Source organism: Carassius carassius, chromosome 20 (assembly GCF_963082965.1).
Source record: "Carassius carassius chromosome 20, fCarCar2.1, whole genome shotgun sequence".
In the NCBI taxonomy this organism is placed as follows: Eukaryota; Metazoa; Chordata; class Actinopteri; order Cypriniformes; family Cyprinidae; genus Carassius; species Carassius carassius.
The window spans coordinates 28,633,117-28,656,518 of record NC_081774.1 but is presented as its reverse complement, the minus strand read 5'-3'; the positions used below and the strand labels follow the sequence as shown (position 1 = coordinate 28,656,518).

Sequence of the window (23,402 nt, the reverse complement as noted above, 5' to 3'; positions counted from 1 at the left end):
GCTCTCAGATTCTGACGGGTTACACTAGGGTCCTCTTTCACCCAGTTTCATGTGGGGCTAGTTTTGTATTACTAAACTTGGGCCCCCTGCCATCACATGGATCCTGTTTTGAGAAACATCCCTCATATACAGTTATGCACAAAGCTCCTCCCACTCAGTTGTTGAACTCGCCGTTGTATTTTGATTGGAGGAATAATGCAGATTGCCTCCCACCCAGTGGCTCTGATTGGGTGGGAGGCGGAGTCATGAAAGGCTGGAGTGCCCACAACCCTCCTCCTGTTCAACACACAATAACACTGCTTATGTTTTGCAAGAATTTTACATTGGCATTGCTCAAATGTCTTTTGTCTGCCTTCCCCTCTGAAGCCTCTCAGAAGAAGGAGAAAAGTGAAGAAGGCTAAACTCCAGCAAAGAAAGGACATAATGGCAGACTTGTGATGTTTAAGGTAAGATACAGCCTTAAAATATAAATTTAAGTGTGAATATTTAAACAACTCATTAGAGAAGTAATGTCAAAGGATATCTTGAATCTCTGAGGATGTCTTTAAACTCTGGGTGCCCAGGAATGTACTTTTTTCTAAGCTTTTAGAATATTGCAAAAAAGTGATTTAGTGTAAACTGAGTGTCATTTTGCTTCCATATGATACATCATTTGTTTATTTTTGAGTTTATTTTTTATATTTTCGAATGAGATTCAAAGACCTTCCTCTACTGTAATGACTGTGTCAGTTAAACAATCGAGAGATGTCCTGAACTGCTTAGTTTGTGTGACAGGAGCCAATGAAAAGGAGGCTTCAGATGGCGACTTTAGAAGACTGGTTTTGAATGTTTCTTAGGCACCAAGTGTTTCACGTGTGTTTGATTATACAGCGAGTCAGAATTTACTTTGCTGCACACATGTCTTCTCATGTAACTGGTGTGCGTGCACATATTGCTGCTGGCAGAGAGCCAAGATTATCGGCATGGACCAAATTCTGTGGACATGGAAAAAAAATCACACAGAGGGAAAGATGGAACAACACTCTTAGGATAAGAACGTGTAGATAGATAGATAGATAGATAGATAGATAGATAGATAGATAGATAGATAGATAGATAGATAGATAGATAGATAGTCACAGTAGTCATTCTGAAATGTCCAGTAGCAGAGACTCTCCAACACCCCTTCTCTCTCCATAAAGTGAAAGGGTGATGGGGGTCATAGAGCAGGAGAACTGATCTTTGGCTTTAGTCCTCCAGCCAGCTCCAAACAGAGGAGAAAGAATGAGGATCTGAGCCAAGGAAACCACACCGCTTACAGGGCCAAACAGGAAGAGTGAAACGTCTGTCTATTGTGTGTGTGTTAAAAATGTGAGTGAGTGAGAAATTGTGCAGGACCAGCAGTCTGTTTTATGTGACAGTGAATCAGGTCTACTTGAGCTGTTAAATGTGCATGTCAAAACAAAGCTAGCATAACATATGTTATTCAGAGATAAACAGGAGAGACACATTTTAGTGATAGCACAATTAGGAGAGATATCAAAAGACTCACTTAGAAAAACCACACAGTCATTTAACGTTATTCATTGTGCAGCAAAGTTTCCTTGTATATGACTAAATTCAAATTTAAAAAAATTCCAAACAAGTTTAAAACTCTCTAAAATGTTTTTTCCTCTCAAGCTTCCAGTTTAGTCTTTTTTTCCATCCTCCAAGCCTTTTTGTCCGCTCCTTTCAGAGTACACAGTGTTTTTTAAATTTTGTTTTTTACAGCGGTAGCAGTTTTTAAGTTGTCTTGAGTTTCAGTCCAACTTGTGGTGTAAGAAAGAATGCAGTGGAGAGAATTACATTTAATGAGAGGAGAGTTTTTCCCCAACAATAATCATTTCTGTGAAATGGAGTGTGCCTTACTCTGTGAACACATACTACATTGTGAAAGTGACCAAATAAACCTACACAACAGGTGTGACTAATCCTGCTTCTGGAGGGCCACTTTCCTGCAGGGTTTACCTCCAACCCACTTGCCTAGAAATTTCTAATGATCCTGAAGACCAGTTTAGGTGTGTTTAATTAGGGCTAGGGCTAAACTCTACTAGAAGTTAGATTAGATACCCTCTTGTTCAGTGGCTGTTTATGGACCTTCAGGATACAGGAAACATTGGTCAGGATATTTTCTATAAGTGTGTTTCTGACAAGAATCCTGGAGCCTTTTCCTTTTCCTATCAGCCTAAGACTATATCAGCAATGCATTTTTTGTCTGACAGGACTCATATACCTCAATTGTTATATCAGTACTTTAAGATTAGCCTACCTTAGCATAGCCAGGTTCTGAGGTATGCCATAACCAAAAAAGGTTAGCCCCATTTTTGTGTTTCGATCCATTTGTGTGTTTGTCCGGCTGATCTCTACTGATAGAGTAGAATGGTGGAACAGACAGGTATGAAAGAAGGGCTGTTGTAATTTTTGATAAGATGGAGTCTTCCTTCCAGTGTGAGCGATGCCAAGGTGTTTATGTGTGTCTGTCTGTGTGTATGCGAGCCAGTGGAAGTGTTTGGTCTCAGCTATTTGTGTGTTTACTGCATAGCTCACATTGTTTGGTCTGTGGCTGCTTCTGTGGTGTCTTGAAAGTGCAGTGTGGTCAAAGCGAGGTTGAGAGAGGGAGAGATGCGGAGGGATAGAGAGAAAGAGTCTTCTTCTGTAAATCTACAAAATACTCATGCAACTACTTCGATCTCAACTTGTGTTCACAGCATTCAGAAGTACTTGATTCTGTTTCACCTAACACTTAACAGCAATGTATTTTTGTCCTCAGGAGGCAGGAGACAGACTTAAAACCACAAGAAGCTGAAAACAGACTTCTGCTAAGAACAATGGAAACCAAGAAAGGTATGAATCATACAGTTTTGTTTAGGAATGTGTGGTACTGCAGTTCCAGTGGTCTAAATACATTTGTACTGTTTTGCATACTGTGCATCACTTCTGCATCTCACCCTTGTGTTTTTCTTTTAGAGAACGGCATCTCTCCAAAAGAGAATGGGAGCCAAAGAAGGCCACCTACCTATTCTGTAGAGACACCCTATGGATTCCATCTGGACCTGGACTTTCTCAAGTATGTTGATGACATTGAGAAGGGTAACACCATTAGGAGGGTGCCAATGCAGAGAAGGCAAAGAGGACGAAATAATGACATCCTGTCACGTAACTTAAGCCTTCCGGGGTATGGATGTAGAGCTACAGAATGGAACTCAGTCAGCACTTTTTGGCCCAAAACCAAACTAAGAGATTCTCAACAACATTTTGAGTTTCGATCTAGTGACAGGGGAGAACCCATCTACAAGTCCTTCACATCTGCAGAGATGGAGGCTTTTGATGAGCAGCCCTTAGGATGTTATGTCAGGCCAAATCTCTTGAGAGCCTCCAGTTTACCCTTGACTGTTTTACTAAGAAAGCGCTCCGAGTCATCTGAGGATCCAACCAGCCCCAGCAGCCCCAAGGAATGTCTAATGCAAGAAAATGGCTCCTCTGAAGAATTATTCTACACTTCAGACAGCAGGATGGGTAGACCAAACGGGACCATCCAGCGGCTAACTGCAGCTCTTGAACGAGTTGGGGAATTGGAAGAGGAAATCAGAGTCATTCCTGAGCTCAAGGCACAGATATGTATTATGCAGGAGGAGCGAGAGAGACTTTTACTCCAGTTATATTCCCAAAACAAAACCACTGAGCCACAGGATGTTCTTACTGATCCTCTACACATAAATAACTGGGACACTCCTTCAACTGCCAGTGAAAATCAAGACAAAGCAAGTGATGACTGGATGAATCGAGAATATGACCGGCTAGAGGAAAATGTCAAGGCTTCTTCTGAACAAGTTGATGCAGTTGTAATAACTTCAGTTACTGAAAGAATCCTTCCAGAGATTGAAAGACGTCAGACGGTCTTGCGAGAAAGAGACCTCTTGGAAAACGGAGACAAAACTAAGTCTCTCACTGAAACACTCCAGAGAAAAGTTGTTTGGCTGGAACAGAAACTTCATGAAATTGAGGTAGAGCTGGACAAGACCAGAGCTTTGCTGAAGCAGCAAGTAGAGGAAAGTCTTCTCAAGGATGACAAGATCAAGCAGTTGACCATACAGCTTGAAATGGAGTGCACACTGGCCAAGGTGATTTCATCTGAGAGCTCCTTAGTAAGTACACAAAGTCTTGTAACTGTGGTAGAACTGCAGGAAAGAGGGCAAAAGATGGAAACCACCCCTCAAGTTCTGGATCAGCCTCCAGTATCACATGCAGACATGGAGCACCATGTGAAAAGATTACAAGAGCTCCTTCAGGAGCAGTGGGAATGCCTTTGCAAAGATGACTCTTCAGGGAAAATGTCTTCAGATCACTTGCCTCCACGTGTCTGCACTATTCAAAAGCAGTTAACAACTTTAGTCACCCTTCTTACCCTCTGTGTGTTTCCTACTGTTGATGCTTCACAACCAGGTATGACTCAATTGCACCTTTAGAGGTACAACAGCTTATCACTGGGGTACCCTCAAAGGTCTACAACCCTGCTAACGTCCTGCAGATTTCAGCTATAACTCCAATCAAACACACCTGATCCAGCTAATCAAGGTGTTCAGGGTTACTCAATAATTACAGACAGGTGTGTTGGAGCAGGGTTGGAACTGAAGTCTGCAGGACGTTAGCTCTCCAGGAGCAGGGTTGGAGATCCTTCCCTGCTTTAGGGGATAATAAACTAAAATGTTTATTTTTTGAGGATACTGTCTAAGTTGCAAGCTATTTTACATGTGCTATTTCTTCTACTGACATTGTATGATGTTAATGTGTATGATGGTCTTTTGTGGCTTTTCTGTGAATTGCAAGACTGTAAAATGATGGAAGTTCTTCCAGAAGTAGGAGAGAACCCCAAGACAGAACATCTGAAGACAATCAGCATAAGAGACAGGTAAATATATCACCACTATGGGCAATTTTATGTTAAAGGGGTGGTTGATTGCGATTTAACTTTTTAAACGTTAGTTAGTGTGTAATGTTGCTGTTTGAGCATAAACAATATCTACAAAGTTGCAACGGGGGTTTAATTTAAAATTCTAGCAGTTTAATGCCTACAAAAACATCTGGTAAGGGACTACAACGAGCTTCTTCCCAGGTCTGTTATGTCACAAACCAAGATAAATCCCACCCCAGGGAACATGCAACAAAGGGGGCGAGGGCATGTTTTGCTGCTTTAGAGAAGAGGAAGAGAAAACTAGGGGCACAAAAAATCTGTTCATACTGTATATGAATCGCGATTCTGTCTTCTAATGATTCTTATGGATTCACAAGTTTCAAAACCAATGTTCTAAAACAGCGGTTCTTAATACTGTTCCTCATGGCGCCCTGCTCTGCATCTCTCTCTCTCTCTCTCTCTATCCCTGTCTCACTCAGATCGTCAGATCAACTCCAACAAACTGTTCCATTTATACACTTATTTTCACATAACAATAAGAAGCGTTATACATTGACATGCCTACGGTTGCTGTACTGTATTAAAGCTTTAATCAGAATAAAACCGTATATTAAAAGCTAACATAAGCAGTAGCATTTACAAATAACAGTGTATCTAAAATTAAGAGACAACAACAAACAAACATACCATTAAGAGCCGTGCTTGCATAGGTTCTATGCGATCCTCTTCCTTAATATTCTGTGCATTTCAATCGGACGCCGATTGATAAGCAATAAAAAGGAAGTGATTGTTTACAATACAACCAGAGCACATTCTGAACTTGAGGGGCAGGATGTTCAGACGTGCTCGAGGTGGTTTAGCCAATCACAACAAACTGAGCCAGCTGACCAATCTCAGCTCATCGCTTATTTCTGAGGGAGGGGCTTCATAATAACAGGAAATAATCGAGGCGTTTGACAGAGAAGGGACAGATCAGTGTGGAATAAAGGTAAATTATGTGAAAAATAATGCGTTTTTTTTTTTTAAGAAACATGAAAACATTTTAGACTGCACCCCATTAACACAATCCAACCTAGAAACAAACCAGTCAACCTCCCCTTTAAACAGTACAAATGGTCTTGGAATAGAAAGTTTTTAGTTTTTTTGTGTAGTCATACATAATGACTTCAGACTAATCCACTATAACAGTGACTTCAGATTCAGAATACTAATACTCTTTGACCTTCAACATTCTGAAGTGGGAGCGTGGAGACAGAGGGAATAAGTAATGCTATTAAACTGAGTGGATGCAGTGCAGAAGTGGATGTTGGCCTTAAGAAGAATACAACTAAAGAGGAAGGCAAATTATGGACCACATGGATAACAGATTCCAGCGGAAAAAAAACACACAAAAGTAAAAATGCAGAATTCAGTCCAAAAGAAGATACCATAGATGTAGAGACCACAAAACAAGAATATCTACACAAGAAAACAAGTCAGACGAGAGCTCTAGAGGATCAAACAGAGGAAGAGAAGAAGGATTGCATTTCTTTTAGCATGGACTCAGATCAGAAATCCCAGACTATGAAGGAAAACAGGTGAGATGATTTCATCTTTAGGTTTCTTTTAAATTTTTAAATTTTTAACTTTTAAATTCTTACATTTCTTTTACATTTTAAACACTATTGGAAACTATCTGTCCTCCCGCCAGGGAAGCTGTTGATAAAGATTTCATAGACGCATGTTATTTCCTGAGAGACCACATGGATAAAGTGTCAGAGCCTGATGATGAAATGGTAATATTCAACTTAACTAGTTTGTATGTAATACTTCCTGCTTGTCTATCTTAGGCAGTTGTGTGTACTAGTTTGAAGCTAGTGACAAAAAGTTACTGGTCCAATTCCCCCTGCAGGGAATGAGTCATGAACCACCCCCAATGAACCTTTGAGCAAGACATACAGTATAGGGCCAGATTTACTAATCAGGGCAATTTGGCATGAGACCGGAATCCCATAAAAGAGCCTACAAGCGTGTAAAGTTCTGTGGGTGATCTACTGACAGTGAGGAAATTAAAGAACATAAACAAATCCATATAATTTCCATAATGCAATCTACCAAGAGCATCACAAATTAGAAACTATCGCAGCCATTTCAAGCACAGATTAAAGATTAAGGCATGCTTTTTCGGCATTAAAAATGCCACTCATACCAGTTAACTGACTTGTGCAAAGCTTAGTAAATCAAACTGCATGATTCATTTAAATACTCTCCTCTCATAAATTTTAATTCTGAAAACAAAACTTACAAATGCATATGCAACAAGGTTGGTTGTAAAAACCGTGTCCATGCTATACTGTGTCCACACCCAGCCAGCAATGACATGTGGGGCCCAGATGGGTTAATTACGGGTTCCATGGTTACTGTGTGGGAAATCAGCGGGTCCCATGTAGGTTTTGTGTTATGAGTCCCACATAGGAAGCCCATATGAGCTGGTTACAAGGGCCCCATAATGGACCGGCATGGGCCAATTGGGCATGGGTTTGAACTGAGAACACATATATGGGTCCTGCATAGCATATTTATGGTCCAAGTGGGCATGGGTTTGAACTGGGAATGCATATATGGGTCCTGCATAGAATTTTTATGAGCCAAGTGGGCATGGGTTTGAACTGGGAACATATATATGGGTCTTGAATGGCATATTTATGGGCTGAGTAGGCATGGGTTTGAACTGGGAACACATATATGGGTCCTGCATGGCATATTTATGGGATGAGTGGGCATGGGCAGGGGCGTAGCACCAAATTTTGGGCCCTGGGTACAAACCATCTTGCTGGGCCCCCAATACCATAGTGATACCAATGGGTAAGGTATTGCATTTTTATCATAAAAACACTTAAAATGTAAACAAAATAGGCCACACTCTGATTAATATATTTTTGTTTTATTGTCGAAAGTACTACTTACTGAGATGACAAAAGGTCTAGCAGGTCCAAACCTGGACTAAATCAAATATACTGTAAAGCAGTTCTGAAAATGACCATACCAAATGAGAAAAACTTTGGTCTGAAACACAAACTAAATAATGTCAGTTTTTACTAAATGCCCATTGACGGGTCTTTGCATGCGCAAATTTGCTGATCAGGTCTTTAAAGTCCAGTTTTTTGCTAGCATTTGAACAATAGTTTTCCTGTGCTTATCAGTAAGAGTTGTTGGCCATAATCCTGGGTCCTCTGCCAATCCCTCTCCAGTATCCCCTAAGTCTCTCATTCTCTTCTCTTTCCTCTTCAGCTCTGTCCTCCTGCTCCTGACTACCTTCATCACATTCTTCACTTTCCCTCTGATCACTTATATGAATATCAACCTCATCTTCTATTTCTGCCTCTGCTACAAGAGGAAATAAGCAAAATGGGTACATTGTTATTGTACACATTTAAACTTTAAACTGTAATTAGGAATTACACTTTAAAGTTTAAATGTGTACAATAACAATGTACTAATTTTGCTTATTTCCTCTTAACACTTAATTACTAATTACTAAGTGTTAAAAAGCTCACCTTGTCTCACTGTCACACTCACATCCACCTCACTGTCACTGCTTTCACCTAGCCATGATGAGGGGCCTGCTGCTGCAGGGTCTGACTCTGAAACTGAAATATATGGCTTCAAATGGTTGCTAAAATATCCTTTATTGTCACAATACCTTTTTTTTTAAGTGTAGGCTAAGTACAAGATAATTGATGATTATTTGTCTGTTTAAAATAAATGCAGACTAGACTATAGAATCACAGGGTAAACTAATCGCCAAACTAGAGATTCAGTCTTTGAATTATGTTTTAAAATAAGTCATTTTTCAATCATTAAGATGTGCATTATTATACTGAGAACAATCCTGTACTTAATGTAAGAGCGTGTGCGAGCTAATTTGCATAACAATGCGGTAAAATAGGCGCTAACGATCGGTGTTTTCGCGGGTGTTAGATTTTGACAATGGAGGGAAATATACAGTGTTTTCATGTAAACTTCTGACTCTGAGAGTGGGGAGAACTGCAGCAGAAGAGGAGACAAGCGTTTAGGCAGCTGCCTGGAGTGGCAGTGTGTTGAGCTCCGTCTGCTTCTCACTCCCTGTTATTTACGTAAGGGATAATGTATAATGTTAGATTTACATTATCCTCCGCTTCGTGTCGGGGTCCTGTTCAGCCTGTCGGGGTTGTTATTCGCTATAACGACCGCCTCTCTATACATTATCCCGCTTATTACATGGCTACCCACAAAATAAATAAATAATTTGCCACGAATTATTGATTTAAAAAGGAGTTTATTGATTTAAAAACGATTGTATTGCTTCCGCCAAAGAAAATAGTCCGTTCCGCGTCCATAGCAACGCGCTGTTTTTCATGGCAACGGTCTGTTATACTTCGCAGCGGTCTGTTATCAAGAAATAACAGACCGCATTCTACATTGGAATTCAGCCAAGCCATGTAATAATCAGAAACATTGTTTGCTCGCTATGAAGGGTGTGATACTATAAAGTATTGGTATATTATTCATAAATGCAAACATAAATGTATGCTATTCTACCGGGAGTAGATATTTATGTTAAAACAATGTCAATGCTTGATGATGCATTTGGAGCTCACCTCTCTTTTCAAAAAAATTTGTGAGCAACTGCTTGCCCTCATTTGCCCTTCTCTCTTTATTCTGCTTCTCTTTTCGTTTTTGAGCAGCCCCTGATATTCCTTTCTTAAGGAGAGACATGACTCTTCACGGCTCACTCCAGCTCCTGTCTCATCAACTGATTCAATCCCTGCGGGTCGTACCATTTGCATTGATTCGAGAGGGGTGTGGGGCCCTGCACAGCATGAAAATGACTTTTTTATACCAAACCAGCGCCTAACTACAAGTTTAGTTTTGCACAGGAACTTTTTTAGTTGTACATAAATGCTATACAAATGTTAGTGCATGTATATGTATGTATAGAAAACTGACTTCTAAGGGCCCCCCCCCTGCCTCGGGCCCTGGGTACTCGGTACCCTTTACCCCCCCAGTCCGACGCCCCTGGGCATGGGTTTGAACTGGGAACACATATATGGGTCCTGCATGGCATTTTTATGGGCCAAGTGGCCATGGGTTTGAACTGGGAACACATATATGGGTCTTGAATGGCATATTTATGGGCTGAGTGGGCATGGGTTTGAACTGGGAACACATATGGGTCCTGCATGGCATTTTTATGGGCCAAGTGGCCATGGGTTTGAACTGGGAACACATATATGGGTCTTGAATGGCCTATTTATGGGCCGAGTGGGCATGGGTTTGAACTGGGAACACATATATGGGTCTTGAATGGCAAATTTATGGGCTGAGTGGGCATGGGTTTGAACTGGGAACACATATATGGGTCTTGAATGGCATATTTATGGACTGAGTGGGCATGGGTTTGAACTGGGAACACATGGGTCCTGCATGGCATATTTATGGGCTGAGTGGGCATGGCCGGAAAAAGGAGCGTCCACCACACAGATGCTATGAGTGTATTTGGTATTAATGTATTTTTTGGAGAGATTTTTTTTTTAAATATTTTTGATTTGTTGTGACATTTAAATTGTTTTTTAAAGATCATTTTAGTTGTTCAATTTAACAATATATTTCTTGACGTTCAAAGCGTCAAGTGTCTTGTATTTATCTAAGACTTATATTCATTCTTCGTTTTTAGTTTTTCTTAGATTGTTTTCTTAGATCCACGGTTGAATCCTGGTGCAAGCCTTTAGGCAGGTGGGGCCCAAATTGGTCTGACATGAATTACCCAGTTAAGACCCACATAAGACCCTTACAGGTCCCACTTAAAACCCATCTTGGCATCCACGGCTGGCCCCCGTGTGGATCCCAGGTGCAAGCCCATTTTAAACGCCCTTTAAGCTGGGGGGGCCCAAATGGGTCTGTCATGAATTGCCCGGTTAAGATCCCACATAACACCCTTATAGATCCCTTTTAAAGCCCACTTGGGCATCCACGGCTTGATCCTGGGTACAAACCCACTTTAGACCCATTTAGGCAGGTGGGGCCCAAATGGGTCTGACATGAATTGCCCAATTAAGACCCATGCAGTACCCTTACAGTTCCCACTTTTAGTATGTCTGGGCTTCCACGGCTTGCCCCAATGTGGATCCAGGGTACAAGCCCATAATGGGGCCCACATTTGCTGCCCATGAAGCCCTCATCTGGGCCCCAAATGTCATTGCTGGCTGGGCACCTTTTCATCAATAATTTGTCTGTGTCATTAGTAAATCCTGGCAGCATGTTTTAATGCCAAAAGAAGGTTTCTGCTGGTGCAAGAGCTTTGAGTAAATCTGACCCTTAATCTCAGGTACCTCCAGGCAGATTGTCATTGTAGTAAGTGAACTGTTAGTTGTTACACTTTGGAGAAAACCACCTGCTAAAGGACTATTTGCCTCCTCTGCCAAGTCTGACCCTGCCAGATAACGAGTTCCACAGTACTATGCAGAGGAAAAGGAATCTGATGTTTTATGTTGAGTGTTAACTCCAATATTGGCCTCCTTTGCTGATTTGCAGAGTCAGGCTCTCACCGTGATGTTCCAGCAGTGGTTTCACATCTCTGCTGAGGAGGGAGCATGTGCTGACACTGTTGAAGTGTATCTCAACGAGGTTAACTCACAAACACCTACAGTCCTTCAGTTCCTGGTCAACATGGCGGATGATAATGGGAACACTGCCTTGCATTATAGCGTGTCACATTGTAGCTTCAGCATCGTCAAGCTTCTTTTAGACACAGGTCAGTAAGGACATACTACTTTGTTTCATTTGCTCTTATTTTTCACTGTTTGAAAATAAATGTTTTAAAACAGGTCTTTAATTATGGTGTGGGAAATTACATTATAAAAACTTTCTCACTGTGATTGCAAACTACAACTATTCAAAAACCTAGCTAAAGTAGCGGCCTACTTAGACAGCATTTTATCCCTTCATTAAAAGAGTTCTCCCAGTTAACCCAAAAATGAATTTTTAAAAAATATTTACTCACCCTCATATCGTTCTAAAACAGTAAGACATTTTTTTCATCTTCGGAACACAAATTAAGATATTTTAGATGAAATCTGAGAGCTTTATTCATTTGTTCTAAAAAATTAAGAAAAACTAGGATTTTGCTTTATTTTCATTTTTTTGGTTCATGAGAAAATGTTATTTTATTATTATTATTTTTAAAATCTGTGCTTCTCACCTGTTCTGCGCTGTCTATTGGTAAGCGCAGCTTTACCATACAGATTTAACTACATGCACACAGGTATATAAAACAGGCTGGGTGCGGAGTCCGACTGAAATTTCTGAAATAAATATTTCTGTGAAATGCGTTAGGTTGCACAGAAGAAAGGCCAATCTAGGACCTGCCCCCTACAGTAGCAGAGGACTATTATTTTGCTGAATGAACAGAGGATGACGTCACCGGCTCAGATTTGGTTGACCAATCGGCAGAAAGGGGCGTCATGACCGCCCACAAAGGGAAAACGAATTTTGAAATTGTTTATCCATTTTCTACCTGTGAACCAAAAAATGGCTCCTGCATCAGCAGCACTACATGTAGCATCATGATACCCTCATGACCGCGAGTCCAAGACTGACACAGAACAGAAGAAATTGTTGAATAAAGTCATTATTTTAGTTTTCTTTGCACACAAAAAGGATTCTCATAGCTTAATAAGATTACGGTTGTAATAACAACCTTATTCAACAGTTTCATTTCATCCGTGATATTAACGAAGTCCTTACTACATTTCTGGAATTTGAGCATGTCAGTTGCGTTGCCATCTATGAAGGGTCAGAAAGCTCTCGGAATTCATCAAATAGATCTTACAGGTTTGGAACGACATGAGGGTGAGTAAATAATGACAGTATTTTCATTTTTGGGTGAACCAACCCTTTAAATTAGTACTGACATGCATTAATAGAGTGGTGCAGGAGTGTGTCATAAAACCAATATTTTTTGCAATTCCATCGGCCTGAAGACAATGGGTTATTATTATTATTTTTTTAGTTAAATACTTGAAATAAGGTCTGTGGTTAACAAAAGCTCAAATGTTTTCATGTTTTATTCCATGACATTCTATTCTATTCACCCCCATTTTTAAAGCTTTCAACACCTCTTGAAAAAGTTGGTCGCTAACAAGTGGCTAAATGAAGCTACAGAAGTACTCACACTTTCCAACTCATCTTGGACAATGGATTTTTTGTGTGTGCTATGTCTTTTTATGCTTTGAATATAGCAAGGTTAGCTTAGCAAAATGATAACATCAAATTCGTCATCATTTGTGTCTCTTGTCTGCTTCTTGTGAGTACTGCTATATTTATAGTGCGGCGCACATGTTGCTGCCTAAATAGTGTTCCAAATCTATCACATGTGGAGTTCTATTTAATTTTGGATGCTGTCTTAGAAGGTGATAGACAGGACGAAAGCGCACTAGGGCTTGAAAAAGAGCTATGTTGTCCAAATACATCTTTCTTTGAACATTGACATTGAGTTTGCCCTGCTTCAGGTTTAATTTTCAGCATCCTTTACATTTTAAGTGATTCAAAAAAAGTTGTGTTGCTTTCCCTTAACCTTAGGTGTATGTGACGTGGACCTGAGAAACAAGTCTGGCTACACTGCTGTCATGCTGGCCTCTTTGACAGCTGTAGAATCACCAGGAGACATGAAAGTGGTCCAGCAGCTGATGGAGCTTGGAGACGTCAACGCCAGTGTTGGCCAGGTGACGGGAGGCATTGGCCAACTGGCTCAGTGTACACTTTACATCAAAATGATTTATTTGAATTAGGCTGCTGATTTGCATAAGATCTGGCATGTTCTGTAATGTTTCAGAAGATGGATGTGTTTCGGTTCTAAATAAATGTGTCTTTAGGTGGGACAAACGGCTCTTCACTTGGCAGTAAGACATGGACGTGTCCCAATGGTGCGTCTTCTGCTAGAACAGGGAGCGGATCCTGATGCCCAGGATCATGCAGGAACCACTCCACTGATCAGCGCCTGTGATCGGGGACACGTCAGCATCGTGCGAATTTTGTTAGAGGAAGCAAACTGTGATGTCAGTTTAAAAGACAAGGTAATTTCTTGCGCATGACTTCATTTTAGCTGCTTCTCCCATTTTTTTAACTGCACATGAATGCATTACAGTATGAAGTGAGCTAATAATTTGTACAGGGTAATTAGTATATGCACTGTGACAAAAATACAAAACTTTATTGGAGTAAGACAACAGCTCTCTAGACTGGAGTAAGTTCAGTGTGGGTTGAATGGCAACAGTGAGCTGTTTCTGCTTGACAGTTGACCTGTAAAAAAGTGCCATCTGCTGGACACTATCCTGTCTGATCTCTGGAAATGGTCAGTTCATGTTAACATGATGTCAGCCTCACACTCTTCATACAAACAACAGGAACGGACAGCCTCCAGTGTGCAAATAATTCTTACAAAGACTTGTCACTTTCTGTGTTTGAGAAATCCTTGCTTTGGAGATGAAATAATCCCACACAGACATGCCTTTATCACCTCTATGTGAGAGAATGAGAAAGAAAAAGAGAGTGGATGCATGTAAGACAAAATAAAAGTGGTCCGCTAACTAGAGCGTTAGTCAGGTGACATCTGCGTCACATTACAACTGAAGAGCTGCTCTGAGAACTAATAAATCATTTGAAACAGAGCAGGGGTTGTAAAGACTTCCTGCAACCTTTCAGATAGTAGCTTTTTGTTTAATGTCCACCTGTTCGGTTCATATATACACATTACCATTCAAAAATCTGTGATCAGTACTGTTTTGTATGAAGACTCTTATGCTCATCAAGGCTACATTTATTTGATAAAAATACTGTTAAAAAAAACAGTAATACTGTGAAATATAATAAAAAAATCAAATAACCATTTTCTGTTTTAACATTGTGACGAGTGGGGCGGGGCCGAGGGACATGGGAGCGAGGCCGGGGGAGTGATTGGAGATGAACTACACCTGTTCGTCCCACCGGTCTCGAGGCCCATGGAGGAGATGGAAGGATATAAAACTGGAGCGACGACAGTGAAGGACGAGAGAGGACCAGGCCTGGGCTTTTAGTTGTGTTTTGGTTTTTATTTTATGCGCACCAGTCGTCCGTGAGGGGCTGGTGCGCTGTGTTGTGTTTATTTTGTTATTAAAATGTTTTTGATTGTCCGCCGGTTCCCGCCTCCTTCTTCCCGATGATTATGGAGTTTTTATCGTTACAGTGGTGCCGAAGCCCGGGAGAAGGAGGGACGCGCTGCTGAAGATCCCTCGCCGCTGTGGTGAATCCGCGGTGCCATCGAGCTGGCGAGGAGGATGCCGCCATGGACGCTCAAGGCGGTGGACTGGAGCGAGTTGCCGGGGACGGGCGAGCTCGCTGCCGACCGCCCACGATAGGGAGGGACGGCTGCCGTCCGTGAGGGAGCGGAGGAGTCGGCGCCGTTCGCCAGGGGGCCGGAGCCTGCTGCCTCCGTGAAGGTATCCGGAGGAGCAGGGAACGGGGGACTCCTGCCGGCTGCCCAAAACCGGAGGAGCCGTCGCCGTCCACCGGGCGGCGGAGGGGTGTCGTGCCGTCCGCCGAGGGCCGTCCAGTGCCACCGCCAGGCACCGCGGAGGAGATCGCCCAGCCGGTAGAGGGCCGAGCAGCAGTGCGTCTGGGAACCGGAATTTTTTTTTTTTTTTTTTCCTCTCTCCCCTCTCTCGTCTCTGTCGCTCCTCCTTCCATCTCCTTTTCTCTCGCCTCGCCTGTCCTACCCCCAGGTTCCCGCAGGTCCCCGGGAGCGGCCCCCCCGGAGGGAGGGGGGGGGGGGAGTAGAGCGCAGTCTCGGGAGTACCCCCCGGCCTGCGAGGGGCGATGGGGGTATGTGACGAGTGGGGCGGGGCCGAGGGACATGGGAGCGAGGCCGGGGGAGTGATTGGAGATGAACTACACCTGTTCGTCCCACCGGTCTCGAGGCCCATGGAGGAGATGGAAGGATATAAAACTGGAGCGACGACAGTGAAGGACGAGAGAGGACCAGGCCTGGGCTTTTAGTTGTGTTGTGGTTTTTATTTTATGCGCACCAGTCGTCCGTGAGGGGCTGGTGCGCTGTTTTGTGTTTATTTTGTTATTAAAATGTTTTTGATTGTCCGCCGGTTCCCGCCTCCTTCTTCCGGATGAATATGAAGGTGTATCGTTACAGTGGTGCCGAAGCCCGGGAGAAGGAGGGACGCGCTGCTGAAGATCCCTCGCCGCTGTGGTGAATCCGCGGTGCCATCGAGCTGGCGAGGAGTGTGCCGCCATGGACGCTCGAGGCGGTGGACTGGAGCGAGTTGCCGGGGACGGGCGAGCTCGCTACCGGCCGCCCACGATGTGGAGAGACGGCTGCCGTCCGTGAGGGAGCGGAGGAGTCGGCGCCGTTCGCCAGGTGGCCGGAGCCTGCTGCCTCCGCCGGAACGGGGAGGAGCAGGGAACGGGGGACTCCTGCCGGCTGCCCAAAACCGGAGGAGCCGTCGCCGTCCACCGGGCGGCGGAGGAGTGTCGTGCCGTCCGCCGAGGGCCGTCCAGTGCCACCGCCAGGCACCGCGGAGGAGATCACCCAGCTGGTGGAGGGCCGAGCAGCGGTGCGTCTGGGAACCGGAATTTTTTTTTTTTTTTTTTTCCTCTCTCCCCTCTCTCGTCTCTGTCGCTCCTCCTTCCATCTCCTTTTCTCTCGCCTCGCCTGTCCTACCCCCAGGTTCCCGCAGGTCCCCGGGAGCGGCCCCCCCGGAGGGAGGGGGGGGGGGAGTAGAGCGCAGTCTCGGGAGTACCCCCCGGCCTGCGAGGGGCGATGGGGGTATGTGACGAGTGGGGCGGGGCCGAGGGACATGGGAGCGAGGCCGGGGGAGTGATTGGAGATGAACTACACCTGTTCGTCCCACCGGTCTCGAGGCCCATGTCCCTCGGCCCCGCCCCACTCGTCACAAACATATTTTAGAATGCCATTTATTCCTATGATGGAAGGCTGAATTCTCAGCATCATGACTCAAGTCTTCAGTGTCATATGATCCTTCTGAAATCAGTCTAATATGTGGATTTGCTGCTCTAGAAACATTTCTAATCAATGTTGAAAATAGTTAAATAGATAAAATTTTTTCAGGATTCTTTGATAAATACAGAGTTTAAAACCGAATTAAAATAGAATTTATTGTTTTATTATAAAATATTAGTACTTGTAGTTTGTTGCATTTTCAAAGTAGGTTTTTGAACTAAAAGAGATGAGATACTAAGTCGCATCAGTCCAAAACTACGTCATGACGAGGAAAAAAACATATATAAGTCGCACTGGACTATAAGTCGCATTCATTTAGAACCGAGAGAAAACATTACCATCTACAGCCGCGAGAGGGCGCTCTATGTTTTCAGTGTATACAGGAGCACTGAGCAGCATAGAGCGCCCTCTCGCGGCTGTAGATGGTAATGTTTTCTCTTGGTTAATTTCTATGGGTTCATGTCAAATTAATTTTGATAAATAAGTCGCACCTGACTATAAGTCGCAGGACCAGCCAAACTAGGAAAAATGTGCGACTTATAGTCCGGAAAGTACGGTAAATAGCTTTTCTAAATTTTTTTATTTTTTTACTCCTTTTGAAAACATTTGTCCTGCTTAATATTTCTGTGGTAATTGTGACTCAAAGAAAATTAAGGAGAAGAGCATTAATTTGAAAGGATTTTTTTTCACTTTTGATCAATTTAATGCATCTTTGCCAGAAAAAAATTAAAATCTTACTGACCCAAAACTTTTGAACAGTAATGTATATACATTATTTTTTGTTTGTACATGTATAGTACATATATAAAAAAAAAAAAAAAAAAACTGAAGCATATTTCACACTGATGTGAATGAAGTCACTGACTAGCCTTGTAGCACTATGACAAAAGACAGACTATATCCACATGCTTTTAAGATCTTTGTATGTCATGTATCATATTCATACATCTCTGTTTTGTCTCTAGGGCGGTCGCAGTGCGTTATCTCTGGCAACACAGGCCTCTCACACAGAGATAGCAGACCTCCTGAAAGCCCGCACAGAAACCAAGAGCACAGACAAATGCAAGGTCTCTTAGAACATCTCAGTCATTTATACTTCAATAATCATTCATGTACAGTTAACTACTAAGAATATCAGCAATAAAATGTCAATATTATAATTGAATAGTCAAGAAGTAACAATAACAGCTAAATGTGCATCTTTTCTATAACTCGGATCAGAAATAAATATTTTGTAACTAACCCAGTTTCATTCTGAGTCATCTTGTCAATAAATTAAACTATTCTATAAAACTAGTCCAAATCCTTTGGGTGGTTGACTGTGTATTTTAAGAAGACAAATCTTCTGACATCTTCAAAGCAGCATGATTTGCTTATCTATTTTAGAGGATTCAGTTTAGTATGGTAAATCATCTGAAGAGAATCCCTTACCATGGACATCTTAATATACATAAAGTCACTGTGGAAAAGGTAAGCATACTAGTGGGCAAACGCTATTAATATAAAATGTTATAAACAACTCCGAGAAGACTTGTAGCCTGATATATATTTTGTTCTACAGTGGCATTATTATAACACTCTTTTTTACTGTAGCATTGATTCCTGAGGCGATCCAGTCAGACAGTGTCCTAGAATGGATGCCTCCGCACCATATAACTTGTTTGAGAAAGAATAGTTTCTTAAATTAAACATAGGATTGAAGGAACGTCAAGATGTTACTGGCAGAGTTTTAAAGCTTCAATCCCGAATAGTCCCAGCAAATAAATCACACTTGCAGGTAAATATCAATAAGAATATGTGATTTGCATTAAACCGGATCTATTATGACTCTTTTTACAAGATGTTATACAAGTCTCAGGTCCCCAGAATGTGTCTGTGCAGTTTCAGCTCAAAATACCCAACATATAATTTATTAGAAAATGCTGAAAATGACCTTTTTTGAGTGGAAGCAAACTGTGCTGTCTTCGCATGTATCTTTAAATGCAGATGAGCTGCTGCTGATTTCTAGAATGTTTCCCCTTTTCTAGAAGAGGGCTGTGACTTTACATCTCGTGCCTCGGATACTCTGCCAAAAAAAACACAACTGTTTGGTTTTGATTGTTATGTCTGTCATGGTCACGTTCACGTGACATTGCAGTTCTTTGTCATCGTGAAAGTTTACTGTAAGCATTTTATAGGTATGCAGTTTGACACTACTTAAGCATAAATATCATAATTGCAGTCATTTAGGAAATATGCTAGGTTGACATACTTGTTTCTCTGAAAAACAATCCTATAGCCAGTAAATTTACTTTGAAATGTGCGTCCAGTGTCAGAATTTGTGTTTTTGTTTCAAAGGTACAATTTGTAAGATATTTGCAGTAAAATATCTAAACACCACTAGGATAGTGTTATGTATTTTGTCCAGCTGATTACTAACAATATCTCTAATGTTTTCAACTACTTGTAAATCATGAGAAAATTCCCATTTTAAACAGTGACATGGGGCAGTGCAGTCGCCTGTCAATGACGTTAGTTACCCTTTGTTACCGCCTTTACTGACATAAAAACCACATGACAATAGTGTGTGGACAAATGCGGAAGTAGCTTCGCGACAAACTTCAACTAGAAAGAGATGCCGATCTCGTTTGTGTTTTACTCGACAGGTGAATTGTTTTGATTCTCATCTTTACAGAAAACGTATGCTATTTCAATGATCAACAAGATTAGTATTATGGGTCATACACGCCAAACGCGGGGCATCGCGTCTCTAGACCTGCGCGAGGACGCGTCTGATCCATAGTCTGATCATGTCTTTGCATTGACTTTGAATGTAATCTACTCGCGCAAATCGTTGAACTCGGGTTAAATCCATGATTTATCTTTCTGTCTGATTGATGGCCGTCAGCGGTTGGGTAGAAGACAACAAATCCCATCATTCCATGCTCCTTCTTAGCGTCATCAAACCACGCGATTGTTATTGTTTTGATAGTGCACCCTCTAGTGGCAGGTCCTACAACCTGTACCTTTAAGCCCGGCTCACACTGTGCGATTTTGTCCACGATTTGCTGGTCTGAGACACATTTTGAAAATCCTAAAAGATTCCCCATTATCTTAGGCTAAAATCTGTAGTCTTTGATGGCTTGATATGTTCACAGACAGCCATTGCGATCAAATTTTACCTCCTACAAACTTCTGGCAGTGTCATGTTTTGCACAAAATCCTGCAGTGTGACTTCTGCGATGAACGTCAAACTGTCTTTGTTATTCGAGATAAGCCATGATCAGAATTAATGCTTGAGATTTCTTCTAACCGCATAAACTCCAGCACTAAATCTTGTCCTCCGCGCACAGAATTCATATGATGCATTGCCTCTGCTATGATAAACATCGGTTGTGTAATTAACATGTTTTCAGAGATGTATAAAGTACTAGAGACCCAGACTTGAGTAAAAGTACAAGTGCTCTATCAAAAAAGTGACTTGAGTAGAAGTTGAAGTGCTCTTTAAGCACCACACTTAAGTAGAAGTACTAAAGTATTCAACATTTTTTGTACTTAAGTATTGCAAGTAGTCTATTTGAAAATTTACTACTCAAGTACTGAAAGTAAAAGTACAAGTATTTGTTATGTAGTTATTAAAGAAAGTAGTCAAAAGTTTGAACATATTGTTTTTACTATTTCAAATGATTAACCTAAAGGACAATCTCAATTCCTTCGACTATAACTTTTTGTAAACAAAAAACAGATTAAAACAGGTTAGTTCGCCCAATTTGCAAAATTATGTCATTAATAACTTACCCTCATGTTGTTTCAAACCCGTAAGACCTCCGTTTATTTTTGGAACACAGTTTAAGATATTTTAGATTTAGTCCGAGAGCTCTCAGTCCCTCCATTGAAGCTGTGTGTACGGTATACTGTCCATGTCCAGAAAGGTAAGAAAAACATCATCAAAGTAGTCCATGTGACATCAGAGGGTCAGTTAGAATATTTTGAAGCATCGAAAATACATTTTGGTCCAAAAATAGCAAAAACTACGACTTAATTCAGCATTGTCTTCTCTTCCGTGTCTGTTGTGAGAGAGTTCAAAACAAAGCAGTTTGTGATATCCGGTTCGCGAACGAATCATTCGATGTAACCGGATCTTTTTGAACCAGTTCACCAAATCGAACTGAATCGTTTTAAACGGTTCTCCAATACGCATTAATCCACAAATGATTTAAGCTGTTAACTTTTTTAATGTGGCTGACACTCCCTCTGAGTTCAAACAAACCAATATCCCGGAGTAATTCATTTACTCAAACAGTACACTGACTGAACTGCTGTGAAGAGAGAACTGAAGATGAACACCGAGCCGAGCCAGATAACGAACAACATACTGACTAGTTGAGTCAAGAACACTGATCTATATATATAACTTATATTATAGATCAGTGGTCAAGAACCGTTTCTGTCAGACGCGTCCGATTCGAGAACCGAGGAGCTGATGAAACTGCGCATGTGTGATTCAGCGTGAAAGCAAATCGACACACAGAGCGTCTGAACCGAACTGATTCTTTTGGTGATTGATTCTGAACTGATTCTGTGCTAATTTTATGAGCCCAGGTAATAGTGATGGGATTTATGGCTCTTTGAGGGGATCCGTTCCTTTCAAAGAGCTGTTCAAAAGAACGGCTCTTTCACGATATCACGCACCAATATCTGAGTTTGAATTATTCTGAAATATTGATTATTACCTCATTTGTCATGTGTGGACTAATGTGTTGCACAAATCCCTCTGCTTAAACAGTGACATCACTATTTTGGATTTACCTTTAGTACAAAGTGTGTGTGTGTGTGTGTGTGTGTGTGTGTGTGTGTGTAAAGCTACGTTGACTTATGTTATTCATACAATACCTACTCAAATAAACATCAAAAACAAAGCCGGCTGCAATGAATTTCTGTGCAAAACAGCTTTTACTACAAACACTTCCACACAAGAACATTGTTATCACACAAGAACATTTTGATAGAAAACTAAAAATATTTAAAGTAGATAAAATTAGAATAAATAAAATGGAAATGTCTACATACTACATACTATTACTACTGTAAATTTTGCAAATAGGGCATCAGCCCCTTCAAGTCAATGAACAATAACAAAGTGGGCTGCAATGAACATACACAACTAATAACTAATATCATCACGCTGTAAAGGGTTGGCCTGCGCTGGGTGCGCCCCTCCCCCTATAACTGTTCTGTCTCGCCGGGGATCTCATTGGTGTGCATCTGTGTGAAACACGCATAGGAAAAAAGAACGACAGAAAGAACGGCTCCCCTCCAGCCGCGACTCGGCTCCCATCGTTCATGTTTATGAGCCGTTCAAAAGAATCGGTTCGTTCGCGAACGTCACAACTCTACCAGGTAAACCCAGGCGGCAAGGAAGCCGACTGGAAGTTGAAGTCGGCCGCGTGCCGCCATCTTGTAGCAGAACTTCACTTGCGTTAGCATCCCATTGACCTCCCATTCATTTTGGCGTCACTTTGACAGCGAATAACTTTACATCTGAGGCATTTAAAGACTCCATTTGTCCATTATTTATTTCTAAAGATACACGACAATGTATAAAGGGCTCCATTGCCTTCTATGTTAAATTATGGCCCCATAGAAACAGTTTTTGTAAAAATAGGCTAACGATTGCGTCATAACCACTCGACTCTCTGTCGCATTACCTACAGACAGGAGGAGAAGCTCGCAGGCAATTAACTTAATATGGCGTACTGGCATTACATTTTAAAATACTATACAAAATAATTAATCAGAATACTTACTCCTGCTCACTCACGCCAAAGAACTCCCCGCTCAAGCTCGCCGTCTCTGCAAGATTAACGATGGCAGTTTGCACGCACAGCTACTAGAAGATGTACATCTGTCAGACAGATTGCTGACGTCATCAAGCTTAGTTTGAGTCTGCGCGTCAGAAACGGAAGTGCTAAAAAACGCTAAAAATGGGCTTCACTTGTCTCAATTGAGTTTCAATGGGGTCGCTGTGTCCATTTCTTTTACTGTCTATGGGTAAACCGAAGGCTTGCAGTCAACGCCAATGACGCCATTACGTCGAGCGCAAAAGAACCGGTGAACTGTTTTCTTCAACTGGTTTATTGAATCGAACTGTCAGAAAGAACTACTGGTGATCCGAAAACCGATGCAACCGGTTCTTGACTCGTGAACGAGTCATTATCTGGCTCTGCTCGGTGTTCAACTCTCTCTTCACAGCAGTTCAGTCAGCACGCGCACTCGCGCAGTCTTCTCAATCGCTTGATTCGCTCAATGATGTGCCAGCTTCATCAAACCTGCCATCTACAGTTCTGTTTGTAATGGAATGATTCGTAACATTTTTATAATTGTAACGAGTAACGATGCAGCACATAAAAAAAAATATCGGAGTAAAAGTATTAAACTAATCGAAAATATGTACTGAAGTAAAAGTGG

The 23,402-nt window shown here is 41.8% G+C and overlaps 1 protein-coding gene across 2 annotated transcripts; it reads left to right on the top strand.

Annotated features, from left to right (window-relative positions):
- The first annotated feature begins 310 nt into the window (after positions 1-310).
- LOC132096796 (KN motif and ankyrin repeat domain-containing protein 4-like) lies at positions 311-18,260 on the top strand. Of its 2 annotated transcripts, none has more exons than XM_059502402.1 (10): positions 311-446; positions 2,789-2,862; positions 2,986-4,461; positions 4,846-4,927; positions 6,169-6,507; positions 6,621-6,705; positions 11,483-11,702; positions 13,529-13,671; positions 13,822-14,022; positions 17,921-18,260. In XM_059502402.1, the coding sequence occupies exons 2-10, from the start codon at positions 2,847-2,849 to the stop codon at positions 18,029-18,031; spliced, it is 2,673 nt and encodes an 890-aa protein (XP_059358385.1). In that variant the 5' UTR covers positions 311-446; positions 2,789-2,846; the 3' UTR covers positions 18,032-18,260. The 2 variants fall into 2 exon arrangements, with proteins under 2 accessions (XP_059358385.1, XP_059358386.1); XM_059502403.1 differs by having other exon boundaries at positions 314-434; positions 2,769-2,862.
- The last annotated feature ends 5,142 nt before the right edge of the window (positions 18,261-23,402 follow it).

What these genes read in the sequence shown, in the direction of transcription:
- LOC132096796 (XM_059502402.1), top strand. An exon ending in CAGAGCCTGATGATGAAATG is followed by an intron (nt 6,706 to 11,482) that starts GTAATATTCAAC and finishes GCTGATTTGCAG; the next exon opens with AGTCAGGCTCTCACCGTGAT. An exon ending in CAAGCTTCTTTTAGACACAG is followed by an intron (nt 11,703 to 13,528) that starts GTCAGTAAGGAC and finishes CCTTAACCTTAG; the next exon opens with GTGTATGTGACGTGGACCTG.